General features: G+C 47.1%; 1 protein-coding gene across 2 annotated transcripts; it reads right to left on the reverse strand.

Moving 5' to 3' along the window:
• Positions 1 to 23,329, reverse strand: LOC117966175 (voltage-dependent calcium channel beta subunit-associated regulatory protein-like). Of its 2 annotated transcripts, none has more exons than XM_059014244.1 (10): positions 23,179 to 23,329; positions 16,027 to 16,099; positions 12,930 to 13,075; positions 12,118 to 12,179; positions 10,286 to 10,448; positions 9,579 to 9,744; positions 8,292 to 8,444; positions 6,870 to 7,134; positions 4,383 to 4,569; positions 1 to 3,959 (listed from the first exon to the last, which is right to left on the reverse strand). In XM_059014244.1, the coding sequence occupies exons 2-10, from the start codon at positions 16,072 to 16,074 to the stop codon at positions 2,540 to 2,542; spliced, it is 2,610 nt and encodes an 869-aa protein (XP_058870227.1). In that variant the 5' UTR covers positions 16,075 to 16,099; positions 23,179 to 23,329; the 3' UTR covers positions 1 to 2,539. The 2 variants fall into 2 exon arrangements, with proteins under 2 accessions (XP_058870227.1, XP_058870228.1); XM_059014245.1 differs by lacking the exon at positions 23,179 to 23,329 and adding an exon at positions 18,534 to 18,939.
• Positions 23,330 to 24,154: the final 825 nt, after the last annotated feature.

The raw sequence follows: 24,154 nt of genomic DNA on the forward strand, positions 1-24,154 counted from the left end.
GAATGTGCAGCTCATTTAATGAAACTTCACCGGAAACAAGCATTCAGCTTCACAAGCAGTGGTACACAAATGATCTCAAAAATGGAAATATACTTTGACATGAAATCCATCAGCCGACCAATAAATAAATTAGAAAATACTAAAATATCTTCTGTTTACGCTTTGTCTAAAAAAAGAAATTTGCATCAACAACAGTTGCAGTCTTGAAGGAATTCTCTGATTTTAAAAACGTTTTCAGACATGCAGGCACTATGCATAACAATGGCCTTGACTGGCTACTCTTTAGTGTACAATGCTATTTTATTTGAATTTTTTAAAAGATACAAACTATGAGCCTCTTGAATATAGCATTAAAATAAGAGGAAATGCTTTCAATTCAGAATACAATCTTAGCAATATTACACTTTTATATAAGTAAAAAAACAACCTAACATATTAACCCTTTAAGGTACAAGGGGCACTTGTGTGTCCCACAAATAAAAAGGAAGCTAAGCTTCCTATTGTTGCAATGAGGTGCACTAAACAGGGTTTACAATGTGTCAGCTTCCTCCTCGTGTCGCTCTCAGATGTATTTTAAGAAGAAACCATTTGAACAACCGCTCAATTTGTTGTGTACCTGAAGGGGTTAAAATAACTGGTAATTGCACATACATAGCTCCTATGCTAACCAACTGACTGACTCACCATGCTAACTTGTGCTCATGTTAAGAGGGACCCCTTCTCTCATTTATCACAGCCCTACGCCCACTCCCACCCACGCGAGGAAGAAAGCGTTTCAAAAGGTCTGCTGTCCTAACTGCTCTGGGCGGTCCTTTGTTTTTTTTTTTACACAGCCGTTGTAGTGCTAGAGAAGGATCGGAAGTTGTCGGAGTGTGCTGGAAAGAGGATTGCTTCTTTGCAACGTTTGCGTGAACTGTAGGAGCCATTTCAAATACGATTTTCACCAAGCTGCAGTATCACTCCTGCAACTGAAAGACAGCTGGACAGCTTGCCTGAAAGCTGCCTGATGGTACATGGGCTCCATACAGCCTTGAAAGACCTTTTAACCCTCATGCAACAACAACATCACATCGCTGTTGATTTGAGAAAGCAGTTGCCCGATGCTGCATGGCTTTGAAAGTTTTTTGTGTGTGTGTGTGTGTGTGTGTGTGTGTGTGTGTGTGTGTGTGTGTGTGTGTGTGTGTGTGTGTGTGTGTGCAGCACGTGCTTTAAGATGGTCTACTATGCAAATCACTGGCCCAGAGGAAGACTATCCAACTATCAAAATTCAACAGATGATCCCGCTAGTGAGGAGCATGTCCCCTGATTGATATTAAACCGTTTTAATGCTCATGCTCTCATTGCTACAGTAGTTGCAAAGTTTTTGGCTGAGCCAGCGATGTGGTTGTAACATCACTGTTACCATAGAACCACAAACACTGCAATCGAACAACTACAACTGGAATCACATCTCCAAAAGATACCCGGTTTACAACAGTTGTGGCTGATGATTATTATTACACTAAAATAAGAGCATCAAATGTACAAACTGTACACATTTCAAAGAAGTAGAACTAAATAAATAACAAATGTCAATTCAAGGTGTGTACAATCATGAGCCAGGCTGGGTGGAGGCGAGGGCAGCTTGGTCGGTGTGTGGATTAGCGTTGGTCCCAGATCTACAAGACGGAACCAAAAACTGCAGCAGTTCATTTGTATCGATGTCAGAGGATCACAAAGGAACGCTCGCCCGCGCGGGTTACGTAGCGACAGTGTTGGAGCAGTTTGAGGATTCCTGACAAAGTTCATTTTGTAAACGCGATTTTAACCAGTACAGGTAGGTAAAAAATATATAATTCATTGAAGGGGAGACGGAGGATGGAGCAGGGATATGTTTTGGCACCAGAATGTTCAACAGAGCTGCTGTTGTCATGGAAATAAGACATGGTTTCATACCAGACAAACCGTCCGTTACTTAAAACTGCTGTTCTTAGCAAAACAAGATTAACAGGTTGTTTTTTTTCTATAAGCTTTTTCATTTTTAAGCTTCATTTCCCTGGAGATTTATGTACACGATACAAAAAGGAATACGCATCAAGAGAAAAATGAAGACGTTTAATTTAAAACATAATCTCATAATAACCAGCATGCCCCTTCCCTATTTAAAACACGCATGTTCCGCCTTGTAATGACCCCTTTAAGACCGGTGCACCTGTCTTTTATAGTTTTCTAAACCCCTTTAACCTAGACCCCAGAGATGGGCCAACAATACATCGTATTTGGCTTTCCCTTTAAGAGAAATTAAGAAAAATCTCTTTTTAACATTCTGCCAAATAGTTAATTATTACCAGTGTTCCCAGGAACGCTAAAAAGAACTTTCTGTCTAATGTAGTCTAGTTTCTTTTCAGTATCACTCAAACCCTGTTTGGTATTCTTTAAGGAGGAAGGGCTTTTTAGCCACAATGGTTGTCTGAATTTGTTTTGTCTCCATAAACTAAACCCTCCCAAACAAACAAACAAACAAATAAATAAAACAAACAGGAAGCAGGAGGGAAGCACGCTACACTGGGCTGTGGTCAGGAGAGGCGTGGGTGATGGTCACCACACACTCGGGACTCTCTTTGGCCCGTCGGAGGCTGGTGTAGAGCCGGTCATCCAGGCTCGCGGTCAGTTTGTCCGTCAGCTCGGCCGAGATGGTCTGGGGCCCGTAGCCCATGCCGGGGGGCTGCAGTGGCGGAGGAGGACGATCCTCCTGGGGGGGCTCTGAAAAGGGGCTGTGAAAGTGACTGCCCCCACTGCCTCCGTTTCCAGCGCTGACGGGAGCCTGGTTCGAGGCTTTGGGAAGCTCAGGGTGCTCCGATATCACACCAGGAGATAGAGGAGGACTGAGAAGAAGGGTCTCTTCCTCTTCCTTGATTGTCCGACTGCTGCTGCCGCTGGGGTTGGTTTTCTCCTCCGGCGCCACCCCGCTGGCTGCCCCGTCGCTGGACTCCTCATCGGCCGCGCTGACTATCCGCGGCAGGGTGCTGTGGTAGCGGGTGTCCAGCGGGTAGTTGACGCTGTCTCCCCTCCGTAGGGGGGTGCGGTGCCTCTCGAAGGAGGGGGGGAAGCGCACCCCAGGGTCGCTGTACTGCTTGGTCCGCTGCCACTGCTTGCGCAGGTGTACCCGAGAGCGGTGCTTCAAACGCAGAGGGGACTCGGGGTGGTCGAACTGGGGGTCGTGGCGCAGGAATTCGTGGAAGAGGGCGTCGGTCTTCTCGTCGATGCTGTAGTCCCGCCGGCGGAGGACCAGGTGGTGAGGGGGGTGCTCCTGGAACACCTGCCCGTATGGAGACCACCCTACCGGGCTTTCCACTTCTAGGCTAGCCCCTTCCAGCTCCTCGTCGAAGCTCTCGCACACGGTGCCCTTGCGGCCAGAGCTGGTGAAGAAGCGCCTCTTTTCGGATGCCGTTTTCTCCCTGGTGCCCCCGGCCGCCCCAAAGAGCCGCAGTTCCTCCGGGGCGCGGGAGGGGGCCTCGATGGAGGCGTAGCCGCTGTCCATCTGCAGGAGCTTGCGGTTCCCTGATTCCCCGTCGCTGCTCCGCTCCGAGTCCACGCTGCCCTGCTTGGCCCCGCCTGTGGCGGCCCCCTCTTTTCCGAACGACCCCCCGCCTGGCTGCTCGGCTTCCCCCTCCAGATCGTCTCCGATGTCTTGAGACGGGTAGCTGGGCAGCAACCCCGGGCCCCTCTCCCCCCCTCCCAGCGAGCACACGCTCTCCGTTTCACTGCGCACAGAGTCCTTGTCGTTGCTGCTCTGGTCTGACGAGGCGTACTGTTCCAGCGAGGCCCGCAGGTTCCAGATATCCCTGTAGAGGGTGTGATGCTCCGAGCTCTCCTGCCCACAGCTACTCTCGCCTTCCTCCGGGGGCAGCGTGACTCCACCACTGCTGCCTGCCGCCACCTCCACCTCCACCTCCACCTCCACCTCCGCTGCCTCTAACCTGCAAAGAAACAAATCACTAGCTTTAGAAACAAAGATGTACCCAGACCAGTGAATAAATACACACACATGTACATGAAACACAGAGTTTATAAAGCATTAGGGGACCTATAAGTGCATCCGACTGCACTCCCTCGGTTGCTAATGCTTTATGGGTCACGATAACTGCGTCTGTTCATGATGAAATAATGTGCTGTGAATAGAACTGATGATTGCCACCCTTTAATTACTTTTTACAATGCCTTCTGGGGGGCGACATGAACAGATGGGTGATATCGTGATATGCAGTCACTGCACCCAAGCCTCATATACAGCTGAAGAAGCATGCATCTCTATCGCTAATAGATGAGTCCCCAGAATGGCGGAAACAATGGACAGCTGCAGGGGATGTGGTGCGAATGAATGTAGAGGGTATTAAAGATACCTGCCGAGGGAGGGTGGTGGAGTGGAGGGGGGTGGCAGGAAGGTGGAGGCTGGGGTGGGGCAGAATGCCACGTCGTCGGTGCGGGCGATGTACTGGATGACCTCGATGTGGTGCGCGTCCCGGTCCTGCTGGTCCATGCTCTCGCTCGCGGCCCTCTGCCGCTGGAACTGACGTCTCCTTGGAGATCCTGAGGAGGGGGAAACACACACACTCAGAACTTCAGGCCAAAAAGCAATGCTGAAGCACACTAAAGTCAGTTTAGGTCTGCAAGCTGAATTCAGCCTCTTGCTTAATTTAAATCGTAAGAACATAAGAAAATGAACGAGCGAGAGGACCATCGGTGCTCGTCCAGCTGAAGTAGACGATTGATCTCACAACTTTGTCATGTCGAGCCTAAAAGATCTCAGTGATTCAGTCTTAATAACATGTCTAGGCAACCTGTTCCATACCCTTAATAAGGGTCTCCTACCCTCTGTCCTAAATCTACACCTAATTTCCAACAGTTTCCTCTAGCCTTGTCTGTGATGCACTTAAATTATTGGTTAGGGTTAACTTTGTCAACTGGAGAGGCTTAAGTTCAGTTCAGTTTCTCTCTACAGTTCAATCATTACCCTGTCTGCAGTACAGCAAAGCCCTGCAAACCATTCCATACTGTAACATCCCGAAGTTCTACAGAAACGGAATGCTCCTTAATTGTCGATTAATTTCGGAACATTTTGTAGTTCCGCTGTTCCTGCGCACTGCTGTCGATATGCACTCAGACGTTAGGGTATTATCTTCTCCTCAATTGTTACAATTGTTACAAGATATCACATTATTTTTACATACAATTACCCATTTATACAGTTGGGTTTTTACTGGAGCAATCTAGGTAAAGTACCTTGCTCAAGGGTAAAGCAGCAGTGTCCCCCACCTGGGACTGAACCCACAACCCTCCGGCCAAGAGTCCAGAGCCCTAACCACTACTCCACACTGCTGCCCCAGGTATGTGAAGCCTTATGCCACTGCAGTGCCTTTGCAAAAACTCTCCGGTGACACGCAGATCAAGACACAGTAGCGCCACCCTGGGAAGACTGAAAACACTTTGAGTGCGAGCACATCATCCATCTCACTGTCTGCTGATGGCATCGTTAGGGCTATGAGGAAGCTGGTTGTTGTGACCCTGCCTGATATAGCACCAGTCAGCCAAAGTGCCTGCCGACACATTACTGATCACACGAAACAGGACCTGACACTTTATTGTACTGCTTTAAGGGTAATTGGCCACAAATCACTATTGCTGGCATTGATCCGGTATGGACCACCCCTCAGCCCCCTCATCCCTGTGTCTCCTATTTAAAGAGACTTTTAAAGAGATCTTTTACTTGGAATTCGTGAGCCTTTTTAACAGCTAATGAACTCAGCTGTAACATGCTATCGGAGAATCTGACTCGATTTTGATTTTGATCTTTCCCTCCTGCCTACTCTCTCTCCCTCCGCACCCAAACTCAATTAACTCATTACAATTCCATCGACTTTTTACTGTTTCCAAGAAAAGAAAAAATAATAGTGATGCAGTGTGATTTAGCATTGAAGAAATGTGTTTAATCTACCCTTGAATTCCACACATACACACAGAGCAGAGCCCTAATCAGGGAATACAGTTCCTGTTTAAATCGCACTCTTAACAAAAAACACAAGAGGCTTCACATCACTTCCATTTAATACACAAAACAAAGATTAGGATTTTATTTTCTCATTGCAACAAAATATTAAAATAAAGCCCCCTCACTCCCCAGCCCCTTCCAAGTCCTCTCACTCCCCAACCCCTCTTTCTACCCAGTCCCTCTCTCTCCCCATCCCCTTCCCAGCAGCTCTCCTTCCCCAGTCCCTTCCCTCCCCAGTCCCTCTCCCTCCCTCAGCCCCTCTTCCTCCCCAGCCCCTTCCCAGTCCTCTCCCTACCCAGCTCCACTTTCTCCCCAGCACCTCTCCTTCCCTCAGCCCCTCTTCCTCCCCAGTCCCTTCCCTCCCCAGTCCCTCATCCCTCCCCAGCCCCTTCCCAGTCCTCTCCCTCATAGCTCCTCTTTCTCCCCAGCACCTCTCCTTCCCTCAGCCCCTCTTCCTCCCCAGTCCCTTCCCTCCCCAGTCCCTCTCCCTCCCCAGCCCCTTCCCAGTCCTCTCCCTCATAGCTCCTCTTTCTCCCCAGCACCTCTCCTTCCCTCAGCCCCTCTTCCTCCCCAGTCCCTCTCCCTCCCTCAGCCCCTCTTCCTCCCCAGCCCCTTCCCAGTCCTCTCCCTCCCCGCTCCTCTTTCTCCCCAGCACCTCTCCTTCCCTCAGCCCCTCTTCCTCCCCAGTCCCTTCCCTCCCCAGTCCCTCTCCCTCCCTCAGCCCCTCTTCCTCCCCAGCCCCTTCCCAGTCCTCTCCCTCCCAGCTCCTCTTTCTCCCCAGCACCTCTCTCTCCCCCAGTCCCTCTGCCTCCCCAGCCCCGCTCCCTCCCCAGCTGCTCACCTCTGGTGTCGAGGCTGGAAGCTCTCTGGTTGCCGTCGAACTTCCACTTCTTGATCTTGAAGTAGGGGCTGGCGCTCTCCAGACTGGCGTGGCGGCGCAGCTTGGTAAAGAACTGCAGCACGGTGCCCTGCCCACCAGCGATGCCTGCTGAGGAAGAGGAGGGGAGCGCGGAGCCCGCAGTGCCAGCCCCCTCCACTGCTGCTGACCCATCCACAGAGCTCACCGGACTGCCACCATTCCGAGCGCTGCCTCGGAAAACCTCCATCTGCACAGGACACAGACCCACGCTTGTTAAAAACAAGACGCAGCGGGGGCGATGATGGGGCGTTGAAGTCTGGAATTCTTTTGACAGGCTTGCCAGCAGCTGGGAGAAGCAGCCTGGCACACACAAACACACACACACACACACACACACACACACAGGCGTCTCCCGCAGAGAATCCTGGTGGGCAAAAATAAAAAAAAAACCTCCAAAGGACCCCCCCTCCCCTCCCCTCCACAATCCATCCTTCCTCCCTGCGGCATCAGAAGATATTTTAATACGACGTGACAACTTGGTTTTGCCTCGCACTGCCCATCTGAGGTTGAGTTCGGTTCATTTTTTAATATACATATATTTTAAATACAATAGTTAAGCATGCAGCAATGTCATGAACTCTGTGTAATTCATTTTTTAATCTGATTATCTCCAGAAACAAAAACAGTTTACCCTTTTTACAACCCAGCCCTGGCTGAGATCAAAATCCTACAAACACTCGGGGTTCTCGCCATATGGTCACGACAGTCAGAGGGCCGGGGGCTTCGCTGCGAGCGAGGTCACACTCCACACAGCTCTGCCACAGAGGCAGCTACTCACTTTATTAATGCTTCAGAGATATTCGACAGAGGATTGTACTAATAAGGAATTACAGAGAAAGAGAAAACTCCAGCAGAAACATTTACAAACTTAACAAGCTTCGCACCCCGAGCAACTCGGCTTTCAACTGCTGTGTGCCAAGCCCCTGGAATCACCTGCCAGCTGCCAGCAGGGAGTCCAGCTTGGTGCCTGCTTTTAAATCACACTTTATTTCTTAAACCTTTTCTACATGTAAAGTGCATTGAGACTCTTATACCAGCTATATAAATCAAACACTGTTGTTGTTGAAAGTTTCAGAAAGTCTGTTGTGGGGTCAGAGTGTGTCTCTCGACCTCCGAGCTAAAAACACTAAAACCAAACCAGTCCAAAACTTCAGTGACCCACACAACCAAACTGAGAAAAGATTTTGCTCGTACAGTCAGGTAAATTAAATTACTCGGGGGAAAGTGATTTTCACTTCCTTTCTATCTTTGATTCTTTCCTTCTGTCTCTAATTCTTTTATCTCTTTTTGTCTTTGTTTCCAGTAACCAACGAGAGCAAACGAAGCCCCAGTGAAGAGTCTGACCGTGCTGCCTGCTGTCTGCTCGCTCAGGGGCGCTGGGACGCTTTCCATGAAGCTGGTGTCCACAGTGGAGTTGAAGGTGTCGCCAGGCAGCGCCGAGCTGGAGCTGAGAGAGAGGCTGGTCAGAGCCGTCTGGGGCAGAGCACACATCGGGGGCTGAAACAGAGAGGGCAGTGGTGAAGCAGAGAGGGCAGGGGTGAAACAGAGAGGGCAGGGGTGAAGCAGAGAGGGCAGGGGTGACGCAGAGAGGGCAGGGGTGACGCAGAGAGGGCAGGGGTGAAGCAGAGAGGGCAGGGGTGAAGCAGAGAGGGCAGGGGTGACACAGAGAGGGCAGGGGTGACGCAGAGAGGGCAGGGGTGACACAGAGAGGGCAGGGGTGACACAGAGAGGGCAGGGGTGACACAGAGAGGGCAGGGGTGAAACAGAGAGGGCAGGGGTGACACAGAGAGGGCAGGGGTGAAGCAGAGAGGGCAGGGGTGAAACAGAGAGGGCAGGGGTGAAGCAGAGAGGGCAGGGGTGAAGCAGAGAGGGCAGGGGTGAAGCAGAGAGGGCAGGGGTGAAACAGAGAGGGCAGGGGTGACACAGAGAGGGCAGGGGTGAAGCAGAGAGGGCAGGGGTGACACAGAGAGGGCAGGGGTGACGCAGAGAGGGCAGGGGTGACGCAGAGAGGGCAGGGGTGAAACAGAGAGGGCAGGGGTGAAACAGAGAGGGCAGGGGTGACGCAGAGAGGGCAGGGGTGACGCAGAGAGGGCAGGGGTGACGCAGAGAGGGCAGGGGTGACACAGAGAGGGCAGGGGTGAAACAGAGAGGGCAGGGGTGAAGCAGAGAGGGCAGGGGTGAAGCAGAGAGGGCAGGGGTGAAGCAGAGAGGGCAGGGGTGACACAGAGAGGGCAGGGGTGACACAGAGAGGGCAGGGGTGACACAGAGAGGGCAGGGGTGAAACAAAGAGGGCAGGGGTGAAACAAAGAGGGCAGGGGTGACACAGAGAGGGCAGGGGTGACACAGAGAGGGCAGGGGTGACGCAGAGAGGGCAGGGGTGACACAGAGTGCAGGAGTGAAGCAGAGTAAACGTTGGTGGTGGTAGCTCTAAATAATATCTGAAATTGAAACTTCAATACAGTGTTAAACATCAATCCATGACCAACTGAACAGCCCTTCAATGGCTTACAGACTTATTTTGTACTTCAAACACATGGGTGATGTATTAAATGGCATAACCTCGAATGATAAAACGCATCTGCACAGCATCACTGGAAGAGTGCCGTGTCCTGTGTGCCCCGCCCTGGTTACCTGGAATATGGAAAGGCTGGATTTGGAAGCTGGCCGCGTCGCCATGGCGATGTTGTTCTCGCTGGACTCGTGGATGGTGACGATCTTGAGCGAGGGAGGAGGGATGTTGAGGTGGATCAGCCGCGCGTTCTTCAGGTGGTGGAAATCGCCCTCGGTCAGGGTGTACCTGCGCGGGGGAGAGGAGAGGAGAGCAGAGGAGCTGAGAGAGCTGGCTACAGGCTCGGGGAGCTCCATGCGCTCACGCTGCAGCGAAGCACTGCTTACTGAAGCCTTCAATGCCAAACACGGGTCCCATCTAAACAGAGGTGCTGAAGAAGCAGGTATAAGTCCAGTATCCAATAAGCCGAGCCTCGTTCACATTCATCTTTTTTTTCTGGGAGTAAAACGAGCATTCTTTTGGGGAGTGATCTGCACTGCACATGCTTTCCCCATGTCGTTTCATATGTTATTTTTTTTTTTATTATGCTTTGCCATACTACGCTGAGCTTTACAATGTTTACCTATGCAAGATGCGCTCCCATATAACAATTTCCCAGAGTGCAACAAAGCACAGTGAAGGCGAGGCAAAGTGTAGGTAAGCATTGTAAAGAATAGCGAGGTACGGTAAAGCGCACTAATATACACGGCAAGCCAGAGCACTGCGTAAGGAAATACAGCAGTGCATTTTTGATACGGGACGCGGGTGTTTCTCTGGAGCGCTCGCTGACCTGCGCCCCTTCTCCTGCGTCTTCTTGCTGTGGTAGAAGAGTGCCGCCTCATTGAAGGACACGCGGCGGCCCGTGGAACACGTGGACAGGAAGCGGTCAGTCTCGATGTCATGGTAACTGGAGGTGGACAGGCAGTCGGACTCGTCCACTTTGATGGTGATATCTGAGAGAGAGAGAGAGAGAGAGAGAGAGAGATGGTATCGTAGTAGAAGTCTGTATCGTTTGTATCAGAGCTCATTATAAATCACCAGATGGTTCTTGAATGAAGAATAACAGTGTTTCATACACTAACATACTCTCTCTGTCTCATTTCATTTTTTAACAAAATCTTAAATGATATTTTGATCTTATTATGCATCACACAAGTAGCTGATCAGGACAATCACAGGTATCGTGATACATACGGCATCATGACCTGCGTATCGCGATATGTATTGTATCGTGAGATCACTCTATTGTCACAACCCTAGTAAAAGGTATTTAAAAGTATATAAGGCGCATGGTGTTTGTTTTGTTTCACCCTCTATTTGTGTCACCCTGTCTGCTTTGCCTTGTCAAGCATGAAACTCCGAGCTGCCAGGTGGAAGACTGGTGACAGACTCCTCTCCACGCTGCCTCTCATGCTCCTATGAGATGGTCTTTTTGATTTGGAGATGCAGAGACTGGGAGAGGTGTTTGTTTTTCTGAAACATTGCGTGAATTCAGCTGGAAAGTGCGCAGTGCTGCTCCTGAACTGTCTCAGGTTCTGAGGATAGAAGGCAGCATCGACATGCCTTTTCTTACAGACTGCACAGCGTTAATAGTGCTATTCAATCAAACTTCCAGGCAGTGTGTGCACACAGGGCTAAGCTGTGGAAGAATGCAGCAAGCAGACGGCAAGGGAGCATCACTGGAGATTTGATCGGATTCATTATAAAATCATATATAAGAAATCATCAACCAATCAAGGGTTTGTCATGTAGGTTACATGTAGGGTATCTGTTATTATAAGAGACAACATTTCACAAAGTTTCCACAGCCAGAACTGTATATAATATTATACAATTACACAAGAGACGAGGACCCAGCTCTGCTCTGTTAGCCTGGGACCCCCTGATGAACGAGGGCCCAGCTCTGCTCTGTTAGCCTGGGACCCCCTGATGAACGAGGACCCAGCTCTGCTCTGTTAGCCTGGGACTCCCTGATGGACGAGGGCCCAGCTCTGCTCTGTTAGCCTGGGACACCCTGATGAACGAGGGCCCAGCTCTGATCTGTTAGCCTGGGACCCCCTGATGAACGAGGGCCCAGCTCTGCTCTGTTAGCCTGGGACCCCCTGATGAACGAGGGCCCAGCTCTGCTCTGTTAGCCTGGGACACCCTGATGAACGAGGGCCCAGCTCTGCTCTGTTAGCCTGGGACACAGTGATGAACGAGGGCCCAGCTCTGCTCTGTTAGCCTGGGACCCCCTGATGAACGAGGGCCCAGCTCTGCTCTGTTAGCCTGGGACCCCCTGATGAACGAGGGCCCAGCTCTGCTCTGTTAGCCTGGGACACCCTGATGAACGAGGGCCCAGCTCTGCTCTGTTAGCCTGGGACACAGTGATGAACGAGGGCCCAGCTCTGCTCTGTTAGCCTGGGACCCCCTGATGAACGAGGGCCCAGCTCTGCTCTGTTAGCCTGGGACCCCCTGATGAACGAGGGCCCAGCTCTGCTCTGTTAGCCTGGGACACCCTGATGAACGAGGGCCCAGCTCTGCTCTGTTAGCCTGGGACACAGTGATGAACGAGGGCCCAGCTCTGCTCTGTTAGCCTGGGACCCCCTGATGAACGCAGCTCCGACCTCTCTCTGTGTTTACCCTGTGCTGGCTGGGAGTCCTCCAGGTAGGTGGTGTTGGTTTTCTCAGGATCATCACTGGCCCTGGGAACAGACAACAGGAAGCCATCACTCAGAGCTCAGAGATTTACATTTCACATGTCGAGAGGGCAGCAGGGCATACCCGTTACCTCTTAACACAAGAACCAATCTTGTGTGACTTCCAATTAAGTTTTCCTAAATAGCATGTGGGATACAGCTATAGCTAAAGGTTTTGCATCACCCTATAGAATGAACACATTTTGCTTCATAAAGTCCAATGAAACTGAATAATGTTACGTTAACACATTGAATTACATTCCGCTTTGTAGTTTTCCATATGCTTAATGAAAATGTTTTTTTTTTTTTTCTTGCAACCTCACCCAACTGAAACCAGGCAGAGACTCAGGCCGGCTCTTTAAGATCAGAATCTCCCCATCCGAGTTCACTGAGTCCGCCACAGCGAATGATGAATCACCCGCTATAAAATGTAATTCCTATCATCATTTTTATTAGTCTGCATTAGGAGAGTCGCTGCCTGGCAGACTGCAGAGACACCACTGAGCTGTGGATGTAGCGGAGAGTGGTGGAGGGGGGAGTGTGCGAGGGGGAGAGCTTGGGAGATCTACAGTTTTTAAATGCAATATTCTCTGCTGGTCCTACAGCTACAGAAGCATAATTAAGATTCCTACAGTGGAAACTGGGACAAGCACTTACAAATGTTGAAAGAAATCACTCTCTCAGAAAGGTCTGGGTTGCACACATATAGGACTCTTCAAGCGTTGAGGTTCTGTGCTGTGAGACAGGTGAGTTTACCTGGAGTACCTGCGGCCCCCCACACACCAGTGACGGCAGATAATCAGCAGGCCTGACAGCAGGACCACCATCCCCCCGATGAAGACGGACAGCAGGACGAGCAACAAGACATAGCCGTCCTGCTTCCCGGGGTCCTTAGGAACGTCCTGCCAAACACAACACACAGGGCTCAGGTCAGTACCACACAGTGACCCTCTGCATGCACAACAAAGCTTATCACATTCCCCATACTATTATATGTTGCAATGTGGTTCTGGGTGTTCTGTTGTCCCGATATTGAGTCATCATCATTTTTTTATTTCAAAAATCTGCCTTTACCTGGTTTTGCGCTTGTCTGGAGTATCCTAACTGCCAGGTGCTGAACAGTCTTCCTAGTTCAATTCAAACCTTTTGACAGTGTGACGTTTCAACCCTGCCAGCCCCACCTACTCTACAGGTATACAGACGGAGAGTAGGTGGGGTGGGCCGGGTTGAAAGGACACATGGTCACATAGTGATGAATGAAATGTTGACGGCTGTTGAGTGTTCAGTCCAGGCATTTAGGATTCTCCGGTCAAGCTCAAAGCCAGGCATATAAAAATAATTGTTAGGGTAATTAATACCCACTATTCAGAATGATTGTAAACGCCTTACAAATGAACAATGCCTTATTTTAGTTCAATGCAGTGTAGGCCAGAAAGAGTTAAAAGTTTAAGAGCTTATATTTTTGCATTGTAATCCCATGATACAGAGAGAGAGAGAGCTGAAGGGTCTATTGTAAAAATAAATCAATTTACAAAGCGATTCATTATGCAAAAATGAGTTGTCTAGAGGACTAATTTTGTGTGAGTGTGTGTGTGTGTGTGTGTGCGTGTGTGTGAGTGTGTGAGTGTGTGAGTGTGTGAGTGTGTGAGTGTGTGAGTGTGTGAGTGTGAGTGTGTGAGTGTGTGAGTGTGTGAGTGTGTGAGTGTGTGTGTATAAGGCTGTAAGGCTTGTTATCAAGACTGTTATAAAAAATGTGTGAATCCTACATAATCTAATAAACTTCTTTACAGACGCCTATAAAGTATTTATAAAATAAATTACTAAAATATACATTTTAGAGCTTCATAATTATATTCGACTTCCTGACACTCATGAGAAAGATAAGGTTTCCTTTTACAAAGAAACTCATACAAGCTTAGTGACTCGAATTCATTTGCCTTATAGAACAGAACATATTCCTCTGCAGAGTGCCAGTCGTGGTATTGCACTGTGCCACTCAGTGAATAAACTACTTGGGAAAGGGAGTTCAAATTACATTTCTGCAGATTCTTCAGTGGAAAATGAGGGTGTAGCCATCTAAAATTAGAAGCTGCAGAGGAAGCTCTGGCACGCTAATGCGCTAATGATTTAGAGTAGATTCAGCTGAGTTTCTTCATGATGCGTTTTGCACCTCAGTTTCATCTATCGCATGTATTTTTGCCAGCTATAAATGCGATATGCAATACTCTCCTACAAGCATTGGAAGACACGGCACCCCTGACCCAATACTGTCATATTATATATCCAAAACATACCCCCTCCAGTCACTGTGTGTATAATTGTGTTAAGTTTCCTATCTATGTATCTATTTTATAATGCATAGGTGCCTTTTTTTAAAGTTATGGCAGGCCAACTTCGACTCCATAGAGTTCACACAAACTAATTCAAAATTTCAATTAAAAAATCATGGATATATAGAAAATATATATATATTTTTTAAAAAGTGTCCAGACTGTTTCAAACACTTTGGATTCAGTAGATTCCTAACAGAGGTCACAATTAGGAGTGGAGTAGTGGAGGCTCAGGACAGAGGGTAGGAGACACATGTCCTCCACAGAAAGTGCAGGGATGGAAGTGAGACTCCTATTGCATAGCAGTTTCACCCAGTCCTTGTTTTACTATAAGCTTGTGAAGCCACAGTGTATTGGTAACAAGCTCAGGTGTGTCTTATTAAACTCACAGTAAAACCAGGAATGGATCAGACTGCTGTGCAACGGGAGTCTTATTTCCATCCCTGGAGGGGTGGGTGTATGGAATGGGTTGCCAGCCATGTTGCTGCTGCCCCTGATCCTCTGGGATCCACAGAGGCCTCAATGGGCATTCTAGTTTTTAACTTCTCACAGGGTTAAAGGATATGAGTTTTGAGCATGGGTGGGGCTAAACCTAATTATCCTAGAACACATAATCCAGCATTTAGATATTGTTTAGAGATCGGATTTTGTTTCATCCTCGTGTGTGCTTTCTGGAGGGAGGGGGTGGGGGGGCGGGTCTGCAGTGCGGAGGAGTCCATATGGCAAAAACAGACTGGGATAGAAACAAAGAGAGCTGAGGAGGGAGAGAGAGAGAGAGAGAGAGAGAGAGAGAGAGAGAGAGAGAGAGAGAGAGAGCTTTCTTTATCGAGATCAAAGGCTTAAGCTAATTTTATCTGTGCAATCCTTTCAATTGCCGTCTGTCTCATTAGCACTCTGGTAGTTGGGTTCGCAGCTGAGCTGGGGACCGGTGTGAATTTTCTGGCTCTTTTCCCATCACCTTCCAAACACACGCAGAGCCCCTCACCCCCCACTCCCCCCCGGGACACACCTCAAAGCCTTCCTTTTGTATAATCTCTCTTTTATTTCAGCATCTATCTTCGTGAGTATCCAAAGAGACAGGGTCCCACCAGATGTCTGTGTAATCCGTCATCAATTAGGGGTGTGCTGATACTCGGAATTGCCTTAAAGAAGTATTTATTGGCAGGTAAATAAAGCCATGCGTTAACATGTTGATTTCAATACCAGAAAAGTGATCCTTCCTTCACCTTTACAATCACGTACCAATCAATGTCAATAAACTTACGCATTGAGTTTTAAAAACCGATGGGAAGCGAATGTTCTTATCCAGGACGCTGACATTTTTACAGCCGTTTTAAAACACTCAGTGCGGATGTAAATTGCCATTGAATGGTGCTCAATTGCAAAGGTGAGGGAAGGACAGCTTTTCTGGTTTTGAAGTCAGCACACGAATGAATGGATTGATTTTAATAAATACTTCTTAAAGCAGTTCCGATTGTGAGTATCAGCACAGCCCTAGCAGCAGTGATTGGAGATGTACTCACGGTCGTGTTTTCTGTTCGGTATTTCCATCCAGGTAACTCATTGCTCATTGTCGAGGCGAGCTCGAGGGTTCCCCTGGGGAGAAAAAAAACAAGGGATAGCAGTGAAACAGCAGCTCCAAACACACAGGCTCACTGAAACACACAGACTCACTGAAACACACAGACACACTGAAACACACAGACTCACTGAAACACACAGGATCACTGAAACACACAGACACACTGAAACACAGGATCACTGAAACACACAGACACACTGAAACACACAGGCTCACTGAAACACACAGACACACTGAAACACACAGACACACTGAAACACACAGGCTCACTGAAACACACAGGATCACTGAAACACACAGACACACTGAAACACACAGACTCACTGAAACACACAGGCTCACTGAAACACACAGGCTCACTGAAACACACAGGCTCACTGAAACACACAGACACACTGAAACACACAGACACACTGAAACACACAGACACACTGAAACACACAGGCTCACTGAAACACACAGACACACTGAAACACACAGGCTCACTGAAACACACAGACTCACTGAAACACACAGACACACTGAAACACACAGGCTCACTGAAACACACAGGCTCACTGAAACACACAGACACACTGAAACACACAGGCTCACTGAAACACACAGGCTCACTGAAACACACAGACACACTGAAACACACAGACACACTGAAACACACAGGATCACTGAAACACACAGGCTCACTGAAACACACAGGCTCACTGAAACACACAGGATCACTGAAACACATGATCACTGAAACACACAGGCTCACTGAAACACAGGATCACTGAAACACACACTCACTGAAACACACAGACACACTGAAACACACAGACACACTGAAACACACACACTCACTGAAACACACAGACACACTGAAATACAGGATCACTGAAACACACAGACACACTGAAACACACACTCACTGAAACACACAGACACACTGAAACACACACTCACTGAAACACACAGACTCACTGAAACACACAGACACACTGAAACACAGGATCACTGAAACACACAGACACACTGAAACACAGGCTCACTGAAACACACAGGCTCACTGAAACACACAGACACTGAAACACACAGACACACTGAAATACAGGATCACTGAAACACAGACACACTGAAACACACAGGATCACTGAAACACAGGATCACTGAAACACACAGACTCACTGAAACACACAGACACACTGAAACACACAGACTCACTAAAATACAGGATCACTGAAACACACAGACACACTGAAACACACAGACTCACTAAAATACAGGATCACTGAAACACAGGCTCACTGAAACACACAGGCTCACTGAAACACACAGACTCACTAAAATACAGGATCACTGAAACACACAGACACACTGAAACACACAGACTCACTAAAATACAGGATCACTGAAACACAGGATCACTGAAACACACAGACACAATGAAACACACAGACACACTGAAACACACAGACTCACTGAAACACACAGACACACTGAAACACACAGGCTCACTGAAACACACAGGCTCACTGAAACACACAGACACACTGAAATACAGGATCACTGAAACACACAGGCTCACTGAAACACACAGGCTCACTGAAACACACAGGCACACTGAAACACACAGGCTCACTGAAACACACAGACACACTGAAATACAGGATCACTGAAACACAGGATCACTGAAACACAGGATCACTGAAACACACAGGATCACTGAAACACACACACACACTGAAACACACAGGCTCATGCAAACAGCCCTTATAGACGTTTACCACTGTATTTTTGCACAGTAGGGTAAAATGACACTACTGTACTGCACCAAGCCTTGTTAGATTTGTGTTGCATGAAACCCTGAAACATGCTGGACTCTGTGTAGTTGGAGGAAGTGAAATTACATGAACAGTGATGCCCTACAGTGCTGTGATTGCAGCCTGTGTGTTTCTACTGGGGATCACAGTGCAGCCCAGCCTAGCCTTGCACCTCCACCCATACACCTAAACTTAGCGATCAGTCCATATCAGTGCAACCCAGCTGCCCCCTCATATTGCTTTCAAACATCCAGGAAACCCCCTGCAGACGACAGGGCATTCATTTCAACTCGGATCCTGCACTGTATGTATGACTGATCATTTAAAAAAGATTCTATGAAAATGGCATGGGTTTAACGCAGGGGAAACAGTATTAACTTTAAATGTAGCCACGGCAACGCGGTTACCACCTCATCCCTAACCGTCGCTGATCAAAACACCCTATGGAACGTTCCCGATCTGATAATCCCCAAAGCAGTCATAGCTGTGTGCTCGCATACAACACAGCAGCTTGTTTCCCATCGTACGCCCGACACATTTAGCATGAATCCAGCTCTGCGGATATTCAGTGCTACTGAAATGCTTGTAGTCTGTTTGCACAGGACCCCCTGCCCCTCTAAACTCTTTTGCCCAGGCTGTGGGCCCTTACCCTGTTCAAGGCTGTGCACTGTGCCTCTTCAAAGATCCAGACCTCTCCCTGCATCCTGCCTGCTCCTGATGGATGTAATGTGCTGAGCTGAGTGAAGTGCACACAGGCAAGCTCTGTCTGCAGAGATATCTCCCTATTACTGGCAGCAAACTCATTATCCTCTGCAAAACATTTGCCTGGCCTTTTTTATCCAAATGATCTCCAGTGGCAGTGCAAAGACAGAATGATACCATAGTGGCATCCCCTTTTACATTTCCTGTCTAGTACATTCAATTAATTGGATCTTTCTTTGATTGGCCGTTGTGCATCATTACGTCAGCCAATCATAACGCCCGATTCCCGAACATTCCAGCACGTCTTATTTTGTCACTGAAGTGTCGTCTGACCTCACAGGTGACCGTTCCTTGAATTCCAGTTGTATTCTTCAGATACTCCAGTCTCATTAGGAAACAGCCTACATATTGCAATGATTCAAGGAGACGAGTCACCCTCCCTCCCACACACCACGGCACATCCGTGGGAGACAGTACAAAAGCAAAGTGGACTCCTCATGAAAGGAATAAAAACGATTTTAACAGCGTAACACTAGCTCAGCTGCAGTTAGCGGTGCTTAATGTAACATCATAGCTAGAGGTTTTTTTTTAAGGGAGTTTACAGCTACTTCAGCTACACAATGATAAGGGGAGCAGCAGAAATGGCACTGAAGCCAGGTTAGGCACAGGGATTATGAATCCGTAGGGACGAGGACTTTAAGAGCATTCCTGGAGTTAGGAACCAGAAGGAAGCGTGCCTAGTGTTTCAGGGAAGGAGAAAACACTGCAATATCAATTCCTGTTCACCAATAATACAGCAGCGTGACGCATTCCCAGGGCTGTGGACAGGATTTCATTGATATATGAGCTTGTAGAATAGACCTTTCCAGGAATTGCCTAAACAGTGCTGACCTCACAGACACTCTGCGTATTAACTGCGTCGCCCCAGTGAAAGCCATGGGAGTCAAGTCTAGCCATGTACCCTTCAGTGGAAATCCATATCTTGGGTTGCCTTGTTGTGTGTGACTGGCTTAAACGGTCTGGCACAGAGCTTTAATGGACAGTAACTGCTCCCCTGAGCGAGCTTGCATTGTACTTGTGCAGTCCCCGTCCCCCTCCATGCTTTTCACATGGTTACACTATGCATCCATCATAGTAAACCAAGGTTTATTCATTATGCTTCACCATACCTTGTTACTCTTTGCAATGCTTACCTATGCAATATGCGCACCCATGCCAAAGTCTCCCAGAGTGAAAGCATAGCACAGTGCAATAAAGTATACTAAAGCATAGGTAAGCATTGAGAAGCTTAGAGATGTTCCAAAGCACATTATTATTAATAATAATAATAATAATAATAATAATAATAATAATAATAATAATAAAACATGGCAAAAACCTATGGTAAATGCACAGTGTAAGCATTGGAAAAGAAAGGGGAACTGAACCTGCTTCAACAGTGCCACCTATGGGAATGTTTTTGTATTGCCTCATTACCCATGGCTTGTTCTGTGCCAGGGTAACGGGCAGTGTTGTGTGATGCACTGTGCCCCCTGTCGGTGAGATGAGGTTAAAAGCTCTATAAGCACAAATGCAGACGAGCCCGGCTCTTTTGCACTGAGGTTAAGACGCTCGCTTGAGGTGTTTGGGGTCGCTGGTTTGCACACAGCCTCCACCCTGTTGCTTCAGCACTGTACCTTGACTAAGTAAGCCACATTGAGCCTGAACTCCTCCTTCTCCTCAAAGCTGAAAGCATGGAATTACCATCAATCCACGCTTCTCAAACACCTTTGCATTCGCTAAGATTTCAAGATCTCGCAGAGTTTTGCCACTGTTAGCGTGTTAAAATCCTCATTCTTTCCAAGGGCTGAAATGACAGCATCACATTCTGGGGGGGATCAGTGAATAGCTCTATTGTGTATTTATTATATATCAAACCCTGGGATAGTTTATTGAATCACTGAAGCCCTCATTGACCGAGCATGGAGCTAAACAGAATGGTGGAGTCATTTCCAGCAAGCTATTGTTTTGTATCCATCAGAAGGAATTCCTGTAAAGTGTAATTGTCTCATGAGATGCAGCCAGTCTGGCTGCACAATCTAATAAGGAACATCTATCAATCCTCCTTAGATCTGACAATTAGATTTGACCCCACCCCTGCTGTACAATCTCCAGCCCTGGCTTCTATCTGGACTGGCTTCGAGCTGGACTGGATGAGAGACGTTATCAACAAACCTGCGTATTCTGAGAAAAGATCTGCCCCTGCAACTCCGACTTTACATCACAACCGAACTCTCTGACCCTGACCCTGATCCTAATAGAATCGAAATTGAAATGTCTAATTCATTTTCTGAAAACAGAACGACTTGTATAGGAGGACAGGGGAAATCGCTCATTGAAATAAAAGGTGGCATGCTCAATAATAACTCTATACTATATATCTATGTATATTAAAATGAATGCACTTTAATTATTTGATGAATAATGAAGTTATGTAATCATAATCTATTACGCTACATGTGTGCAGCAACCGAATATCTCTGTGTAAAATATTGTTTAAAGAGGATGTAAACTAAACTGAAAAGGCTGGAGCAGTGGCACTCAATTGTACCAACCAGATCTTTCAAACCAACTTGAATGAAGGAAGCAAAGACTGATGCGAGCCCTGGTCTGTTCTGTGCAGTTCAATAATTAAGCACATCAATAATTGAGACATAAGCGAGTCTGCCATTGTTCATATAGTGTCTCAGATTCAAATCTGCAGTACTATGAATTAGTCATTTAGCAGACGCTTTTATCCAACGCGACTTACGGAGACTAGGGAGTGAACTATGCATCAACACCTGTGGCTGCAGAGTCACTTACAATAGGACCTCGGTTTGACGTCTCATCCGAAAGGTGAAGGTCTCTAATTTAAGGCACAGTTGGAACAAAAACCAGGAGGGACACCGGCCCTCCAGGAACAGGATTGGACACCCCAGCCATAGATGAAGCTGCACTTGTAAAGCATTCTTTCCACAATCATGGGGAGTCTTTTCAGAAGCACGAGTTAGTAAGCGTGGCAGAGAATGACCGAAGCAGAAACAGCCACAGAGAACCAGAGACAGAAACATAAGAGAATATCAAGCAGGTAAAATATAGGAAAATGTATAGGATATACAAGTATAGCTGTGAGGACAGCACAGCTTGTGTGAAATCGGCTAAAAAAAAAAGGTGTTTTCGTTAACCAAACGTATAATCACTGGAAAAATAGTTACACCTGTGAATGAATAAAACAAAAGCATTCTGTATTACTATATTGCATGCTATGGCACTGGGTATTGCCTGCGTGATATGAGCATACTCATACTAGTGCACAGCCGGCTCTACTGCACTGTGTCCAAACGAAATCCATATCAATCACAGCCACAGCCCGGGAGACACAGGCCAATCCAAGGGTTGTTTGTCACGCTGAGGAGAGGAGAAAACGGATCCCACTTAAAGACATGCACCTGTCCCTCTGCAGGGAAGTACCTGGCCCGCTAGAGCGATCCTGCCACCCAGCCATGCAGTATGAACACGGGCTGACATCATTACAGTGCTGATTATATTACTATTATATTGCATGAACAATGTGAGTGCAGTAGAATTGTACAGCAACCCATAAGACAACACAGAACAGTCACTGTACAAGCTACAAGACTGCCTGCATGAAAGATGACAACACCATTATAAAATGTATGCATCATCATCGTTATTATTATTATTATTATTATTGAGTCTGTATAGGAAACAGGATGCGCTGTTCATAACGATTAGCCTACAGCTTGCAAAACAGCCTTCATTCCTTACAGAATACGACATGCAATAGTAATTCAATGTATCCTAAATGCATTTGCGCTGTACTGCCCCACAGCCACATGCACTGCTGTAGAATTCATGCTGTGGAACTGAACACACCGGCTAAAAACCTTCACGTGCATAAAGACTCATATACTCCGGCAGGTAAAGAATATTCACAGTGAAATCAGAACAATGGACTACTCCGGCGTGATGGTTAAATATTTAAACAGGTGTCTCGTCCCGTTAGATCTGCTTTATTGCATTAACCTATTTCCACACATCTAGCATCGTCTTGCATCGTCTTCCGAATTACACAGATTGTTAATATATCACATTACGATGGCTCCTATTTCACAAACAGAATTTCAAGTGCAGCCGTTCGTGTGTGTTTTTTTTTATAATGAACAAGACACAGATTGTAATTGTTAGAAATACATTTTAAAAAAAAACATACCGCTCAATAAAAATGATAAAAACATACTACCGCGACCTCAGAAAGGATGCTACACGCAATTCCGTTTTTATTTTAAATCTAGCAGACCCTCCATGCACGAGCCTATTTTTTAAAATCTCATTACGTCGCATTGAACTCGTTTAAATACCCCAATATGATTTTTTTTTTAAATAAAGATCACTTGTTTTATTTTTTGTATTTAATACATTTGATTCACAAACGCATTAGTCTTTCCATACTGTGTAAATTTAAAATAAGGTATATTTTCAAAGTATACATACGAACAGTAGACTAGCCTAACCGCACGCATATACGCATAATAAACGGGAGGACTCACCTAATTGTAATTCATGTGGTCCATGCAGGGGTATTTAGTTAGAAGCCAATAGGCACCCAACCTTACTCCAACACCTTAATTTTGATTTAAAAGCTAAAAGGATTTATGAATGAAACCCTCGGCTTTAGGACACGCCCACTCTGGCCGGAGATGCACCTCGTGACTCAGAAAGCCTGGAGATTCGGGGAGGAGACAAGAGGAGCCGACATTGAGAATTACCCTCCGCGGCTGGTGCGTGAGTCAGTATGTATTTGTGTAAGCGTGCATGCACAGTCAAACACCTCTCACCGAGATCATATCTGCATACTTCACTTTGGTCTCACAAAGCGGTGCTTTTATCTTGGGTGAACAGCAAAGGAACGCTGGTTTTCATTGCAATATACGGATGATTCGATTATCCGGTGATTCTTGTAGGCGTGTGCTACATATTGTAGTCCTATACTGGCAGCGCCTACGTTTTATATTAACTGACTCGTACATAGCTAAGATGTAGGCTTGTGTACAAAATAGGTCACTTTGATATAAGTTTCTATTTGGAAAAATCTCTATCACACAAACAAAATGAAGAAATTATGCAGGTGTCAAATGGTATGTACACATAAAGTAGCCTAGTGGAGTATATTGTGGACTGCAGTGTGGAGTAGTGGTTGGGGCTCTGGACTCTTGACCGGAGGGTTGTGGGTTCAATCCCCAGTAGGGGACACTGCTGCTGTACCCTTGAGCAAGGTACTTTACCTAGATTGTTCCAGTAAAAACCCAACTGTATAAATGGGTAATTGTATGTAAAAATAATGTGATATCTTGTAACAATTGTAAGTCGCCCTGGATAAGGGCGTCTGCTATGAAATAAATAATAATAATAATAATAGTATACATGTGGTACTGCAAAAGAATGGCCATTATTAACATGCAAATGAGCACCATTAGCATATGTTTTCCATACATTGTGTGAAGCTTGCGTGTGAGTTTGCCGTGT

This window comes from Acipenser ruthenus, chromosome 47 (genome assembly GCF_902713425.1).
Source record: "Acipenser ruthenus chromosome 47, fAciRut3.2 maternal haplotype, whole genome shotgun sequence".
Classification (NCBI taxonomy): Eukaryota; Metazoa; Chordata; class Actinopteri; order Acipenseriformes; family Acipenseridae; genus Acipenser; species Acipenser ruthenus.